We start from the raw sequence: 7,137 nt of genomic DNA, 5'->3' as shown, positions 1-7,137 counted from the left end.
CAGTAAGTTGAGATTTAAGACAAAATTTTCAAAAATTCGGAGGGCAGGCAATTTGGTGCCTTTTATGCTTCATAACTAATAAGCCAACAGAATTGGGCAATGACGTGCTGATACAAAGGGTTGAAAAAAATATTTAATTTTGTCCATGAATAAGTTTTTCGTCTTTCCTCAACGGAAAACAGGGAGTTGAATTTTATATTCAAATTCATTGGTAGACCAATCATGGTAAAAAATCAAGTGTGAACAAGTAGAGGGATCATAATCGACGAATTATAACCTTTCATTTTAATAGTACTGAGGATTATATTCCTTGTAAGGATTAAAAATGCCCATAAAAAAAAAACACATATGCTCATAGTAACGGCGATTACATTACTTTTTGTGGTTAGTAAAGGTCATAAAAACCCAAACAAAAAGAACTAAAACTGCTTAAAAGCTCTGGCTGGAGATTAAATTCTACATTTAATTATACTGTACGGAAGTAAATAAAACGTCCCCAACATTTAAAAACAAGTTAAGGAGGAAACAGATGGGGATTAAAATGACAAACTGCTATATGTTCTAAAATGTGAAAACAAGTGAGTGAAAGTGAAAAAAAAGAAAAAAAGTGGAAAAAGAGACAAAAAGGCTTAAAAAAAGTGGAAAAGTTGGCTCAATACTTTTGCTTCTCATAAAAAGTCAAAAAGCATTTTTCAGGTTAGCTTGACACTTTTTTCCAGGTCTAGTCATAAGACTTCTGAAGCAAGTTCTAATTGAATGAAAAAATAGATTTTCCTGCCTGGTTAATAAGTCTAATTTTCGAAGTCTGCCTTGTCAGACAGACCAAACAAAACCGGGAAGAGCCACGCCTCATTGCTAAATGAAAGCAAAAAATGATCCTTCTCTTGCGTTTTCCGGGTATAAAACTTCGACTAATTATGCCAAAGCGACTCAATCGCTTAATACTTCAATGTGAAATAATCCGCACAATTCGATTTTTGAAGGGTAACATAAAAAGACAGAGAAAGCGCACTCTGGCGTGCAGAATATAAACCATTTTCCGTGTTGATTCTACTACCGCCTAGAACATTAAAAAAGTTTTTGACCCAGGACTTGGCTTTGAGAAATCTTTTAGCAATCTCACTCCCTTGACATTGTTCAGGAGGAAGTTTTGATTGTCAAATAGTGTCACGGGCAAAAGACTTCTCGAAGCCAAGGGCTTCGCTAATAATCTTCTTAAAATGTTCTTGGCGGCACTGGGATTAATCGAGGGCAAGCTGCAGAGTAACGAAATTGATTACTTGGCCCAGAATTTGCCCACAACATGACGGCTAACTTGGACAAAATTCCAATCAAGCAGGTGGTGCTTAAGAGCGTTGCTGCCAGAAGATTAATCGGGGATATTACGAATGGCGAAGGTATTTAAGCCTATTAGCTTAAAATGAACTTTCAGTGTTTATAATCCAGTGCAAGGTTTCCCAGATTTTGGATTTTTTTGATTGAACTGATCATGTCTGTGCCTCCATTTGATATAGGTCACCCTTTAAGTCATGGAATGTAGGAAGACATGCGATATTTTGAGCGAATATTCTGAAGAGCTTATGACCATCAATAACGCATTTCTGAGCAAGACGAATCACCTCTAGCATATTATAGAACAGATATAGCTTGATCACAGATTGGCTTTTGATCATATGATACATCACCGACGTGTCAATGTGCGTCATGGAATAGACACAGACCGCGATGATGAGGCCCTTGAGGAGATCAATGATTTCAGCTGGGAACAAACTCCGACCATGATACGGCCTCAAAGCACTGCAACACAAAGCATGAATACATCATCAAGACAAAGCGAATACTATTTACATGATACAGGAAATAAGGTAAACATTCTCATCGTTTTCTCAAATGCCATTAGATAGCTAAGTGGTTGAAAAAAAAAGTGAAGACGAATCCCAGGCAAGGTCATCAAGTGATAGCAATCCATCCAATGGACGCAGCTTTATATAATGAGGTTTGTAAAAATGAGGCTTGATTGAAGAGCGTTCGTATGGTCAAGATACCTTGGCTGAGTTAGCTTTTTTAAGCGTGAATGGAGTGCTTGGGCTTGCCAAAATTTATTTACCATTCGAAGGGGAAAGCAAGAAAATGCAAATGAGATGAGGATGACTTTGAAAATGTTGTCTTTTTGAAATCTAGAAATAAATTTTTCCTTTTTGAAAAATTGCATGAAATTAGCGACTATTGGATATAATGTGGAGGTATTTTGGGTAACTCGGGCGTTTTGATGAATAAATCTTAGATTATATTTGAATCTTGTGAAGGCCAAAATTGGCTGGTGAATGTCCTATCAAGTAACTTCCCAGTAAGAACCATGGAACCAAAGCAACGGATTTCCAAGTCTTTTCCTTAGAGCTGGAGAGAGTAGAAAATATATACTTACAAACCGCTTTTCATGAAAGAAAATAGCAAAATCCAAAATCCAACCCCATTGGAACTACGAGAGCAAATCAAGTATAGATGCCTAAAAATTTAGAATGAACGAATATTTTCGAAATAAGAGCTTTTTTTGACTCTTTTTCATCAAGTTTCATTTTTACAGTCAAATAAAAAAAACGCGTCTACAACCATCTTTATGCCGTTTAAGTCGACATCATTCGCTCACCCCTTCGGATTTTCTCAAGTTCTTGAAAAAGTAAAAAGCCCCGAGCTCATACTGTATTTTGAAAATATTTGCTCTTTCTAAAGTTATAGGCCTAGTCTCATCTAGAGTTGATTTAGCCTCGTACAACAAGAATCCGGCTACTAAATCAATCATGCACCACTCATTTCTTGAAAGACAATTTTCAGTATTCGCTTTTCAACCAAAGATGCCGCCATTACAGTTTTGATCCCCAAAAACATTCAAACCAACTGAGAAGCGTCTAGATACCATTCACTATCCCTTAAGAAGCTGGAAGTATATCATGGCATTTTTTTTACCATACGCCAAGGTTTGAAGTTTTGCACTTTACATTATTTTCAACTCTCCGAACAGCCAGAACAGATTTTTGCTCTAAACGGATTCTTTTGTTAGGTTGTATGGTATTTCTAATTTCGAGATGGTCCACAAGAATGGCATTATTTTGTAATGGAATGTCTTCAGTACAAGAGGAGCGATTCCGCTAAGTTTAGCAATCATTACATATGCACGAAATTAAGCAAATGGAATTCTTTTCCCTTCGCTATAACTACGTAGATTTGAGAAGAAGTTGCAGACAAACGTTGCAGAATATTGAAAAAGGTGGCTCAATAGCTTGATACTAGTTTTTGTGATGTGGGACAAAGAAAGAGTTATCGAGTGTTCAATTTCCATCCAGTTCTTCCCATTAGCTCTATTTATGAAGGTTCCTCAGAAAATGCAAGGTTACTCAGCATGCAACGATAAGTTAATCCCACCACATCAACCCATTGACCTTCAAAGTGGGAGAAAAGATCAAAATTCGAAAGTCTAAAAAAGAAACGTTTTAATCATGCAGGTCGTATTCCTTAAAATATCAACCGACCTTAAATTGTTTACAGCCGTCAAGTTTTCCCTAATATCAAACTTTTCGCTGATCTCCCTCATGGCCAGCAACAAAGAAAGAGAGAGGTCCAAAGGTTGCCTGCCCAATGTGATCTGTGGGTAGTTGAAATGGAAAAAAGCAACCGCACTTACAAGTACTCATTCGTCTATTCTGAAAAATTACAACAGTCGACGGGACTTTTGGGGGAAGGAGATGGTCTCCCCAAAATGGATGTGGCTTAGTTCAAACAATGAGAAAGACCACTTACACTTATTTGAAAGCTTTGTGTGTCATGGCAGGATTGAGGCACTCCCGCCAGATTGAAAATGGGTTCTCTCTCGTACTCTGAATGAGCAAATGTTCGGAGGAGAAAAGTAAGCATGATGAGGGCAAAACAACGAGTTCGAGAGCGAAAAAGGCCGAAAAATGAATAGACTCAATTTTTTAAACATTTTTTTTGGTTAGGGGGGGAGGGGAGAGCAAAAAATGAAATAATTTTAAAGGTTTTACCATACATCCAACCTTTGCCGTACGAAGAGGACTCCCATTTCTATTTGTAACAAATTCGTTATGGGACAAGTAAATCAATGTTGGGTTTATTTCTTAAATTCTAGGGAAATCCCAATTGAGTGTTCCAATATTTGCAGGTAGAAGTTCTAATCGGAATTGATCTTTTTGTTTAAGTGTGCTTCGTGGAAGACCAACATATAAAGGACGTGAATGGAAACTCAGCCCCATTCAAGATCAATACCAATTTCCCTTATTCATCCCACTGTTGCGAAACCGCGAAATACAGATCCCCAAATATGTTCAAATTATGTTCCATTAACTTAAAACCTAAAAAGACGGAACCATATTTTCCTTCGGCCTTTCCCTTTACTTGCTCTCAAATATGCTTCCAGTTGTACTAGAAAATGCGTAAAACCAAGTTATGAGCGAAACAGAATACGAATGAAAGGTATTAAATAACTTCAAGGGCAATTGGCTGATTTTGCTACTTGTTAGTTTTAGTGGATTTAGCATATCTATCCAAGGTCAAGTCACTTTTTCACCATGTAATTGTCTAGCAATTTTTCAACGTGAATTACATGTGAAAAGTGTCATCTTATTCATCAAAGATAAACGGTTTCATATCATTCATTTCGAATTAACGAGCACACTAATTCCCGTCAGTTTCAATGAGGGTCCGCCAAACCCTTCAGTTTTGTCCGTTAAAAATAGTGGAGCCTCGTATTCATCCATATATTAGTATTTTATGGACGAAAATGTGCACATATAAATACAAGCACAATAAAAATACCAGTGCAAAAGAAGACGAAACTGACAATAAAATCCTCCCTTCAAACCCTCTTGTACATATACAAAGGAATCCCCGAAATACATACATACATACATACAAAAGCAATGTAAAGAGAGAAGTTTGAATTTACGAACTTTGATGTCATTGGTTTACATCTATTATTCTCATAAATCCGAACGGGAATAAATCAAATGGTTATATTCAGCTTATGGACGAAATATGATTATCAGGGTAATATCATATTCAAAAAGTAACTCATCTAACGACCCAGAAGAAACTCTAGGCGTATCACTGTACATATATGGAGCTACCTTTGCGTCCATCACAGCCTCAAAACCACAACGAACAGCATCTCACTATAGTTACAGAGTAAACCAGACTACCTACAACTTTTTCGGCATGAATGAACTAGATTGATCTGCACTCAAGAACCATCTGAAAATGGTTCCACGAAATTCGCTCCTGTCTCATTTATAGTGAAACATCAAAATAATTGGTGGTTTAGAGAACGTTGACAACTGGCCACGTTCAAAATCTTACGTGGAAAGTTTTGATTTGAATTGACCAGATATGATTATTTTATGAGAAGAAAGAATGACCATATTGCGGTTCTTTCCTGGCATCCTCGAGACTTTTGAAATAAAGACAATGACCATACACGTGTTTGAGGAATTAAGAAAATATATCCCAAACCTAGGGTTACAACCTTTCATTAGAGCGCCAAGACAAATCTAAGTGTTAGGGTTCCATATCTATTTATATGAGTTAACGAGAAAACAACCATGCAGCTCTTTTTTGTGGACTTCCTTAACACTATCCACACCTTCTACTTCTATGCATCCCCATAATGTTTTTATGCGTGTCAGAGTAGAAATATTAGCAGTAAAGTACAATACTCCACTCCTAGGAATGTCATTCGTAGCACTTCAAGATCAAAGATCTTCAAGTGTCACTCAATTTTACATATTCTAATATCTGATTTAAAACCTACGAACAAGTCAACTAATTCAAATCCGTTCCTTGAAACAAACGAAAAAAGTATCACTGAAGGCCAGAAAAAGAAAATTCCTGTTCAACTCTCATTATCCATTGTCCCATACTGATTAGCCAAAATATACACCAAAGTAGGAGAATGAAAGGCAACCCCTATGGAATATATTACCGGAAAGACAAAAGCTCAAAGAACCAAAAGGTGATGAACTTCAAAGTAGAATCAAAGAAAACAATTTTCCCTATAACTGCTGGTTTCTGAAAGGCATGCTGGTTAAACAGCTTGAGATGTTCTGAAATGTATAAATCTTCCGTGCTGGTAAGCCGTGTTCTTAGTGATGGTGAGGTGGAAGAAATCTAGTATGACATACGCCTTCTAATTGACAATTTGACAACTCCGCTCTGAATAACGTATTTCAATCCAACCGCATTTGATTCAGGAGATGTGAAGGATGCTCCTTGGCCCATAGCCAATGCATTCAAAGTCACAAAGAGTATGTACGCCAAAAGTATCTTTGATTTTTCTCCAAGATGACCAGAATCGCTGCTTACCCCAGCCAAACCAAGGGGACCCGCCATAGCAAGGCCAAACAGGCCAAGACGAATCGTAAGGGCAAGAAGGTGAACACAAAGAGGAAGGAATCCAAGCACTGGAAGAACCCGTACGACATGAACTTCTCCAGTTCTCGCGGAATCCGCATAAACGTGTACATCTTCTGGCGACGAGCCGTGTAGCGAGCCTCATCGTGCTCCAACTCATACCCCCGTGTCACCTCACTCGAGATATAGTGGAAAAACGAGGCTAAAATCAAGATCAACCTCATGGTTCATTCATGTCAGGCTTCAGGGCTAACCTGTCATTGAGATCGCTTACTTTGGACCTTTCTGGTAGGAGAACCTCCAATGGAGGATGGTTGAACCATGATGATGATGACGATTCCTACCAATCAGCCGAATCAAATGTGGTACACTCTCATGACACTTTCAGTATTGTCAGGAAACCTTTTCAACATCCACATTTTGGTCCAATTGTATATGGGGTATGTGTAGCTACTTCAGCTATGACGTCGGCTCTTTAATTCAAGACTGAGTTTGGAAGGCTAGCCAATTTTTTCAAAAGACATTCCTCTGAGGTTGCGTGTTTGATTTGTAGCACTGGCAGCTCGGCAGGTTTTCGCGCATAGGGCTAGTCAAGTAAACGCGTTCATGAACAACTGACGTTATTCCATGGAGAAAAATCAAACCACACTCTGCATGCATTGGATTTTGACATTTCTTCCATTTTACATGCTTGTATAGGCAATTAGCCTTGTGGTATTG

General features: G+C 37.9%; 1 protein-coding gene across 2 annotated transcripts in view; it reads right to left on the bottom strand.

Moving 5' to 3' along the window:
* LOC131880014 (serine-rich adhesin for platelets-like) overlaps positions 1–6,911 on the bottom strand; it is a 24,220-nt gene extending 17,309 nt beyond the window's left edge. For both annotated transcript variants that reach the window (XR_009373223.1, XM_059226510.1), the window contains exons 1-3: positions 6,692–6,911; positions 6,370–6,619; positions 1,620–1,797 (exon numbers count right to left, since the gene is read on the bottom strand). Coding sequence is in view for 1 of the 2 variants with exons in the window: in XM_059226510.1 (XP_059082493.1) it covers positions 1,620–1,797; positions 6,370–6,619; positions 6,692–6,740 (477 nt within the window). In the remaining variant the exon portion in view is untranslated. The remainder of the gene's footprint in view (positions 1–1,619; positions 1,798–6,369; positions 6,620–6,691) is intronic.
* Between the last annotated feature and the right edge of the window lie 226 nt (positions 6,912–7,137).

Source organism: Tigriopus californicus, chromosome 5 (assembly GCF_007210705.1).
Source record: "Tigriopus californicus strain San Diego chromosome 5, Tcal_SD_v2.1, whole genome shotgun sequence".
Taxonomy (NCBI): Eukaryota; Metazoa; Arthropoda; class Copepoda; order Harpacticoida; family Harpacticidae; genus Tigriopus; species Tigriopus californicus.
This window is presented reverse-complemented; position numbering and strand designations above follow the sequence as displayed.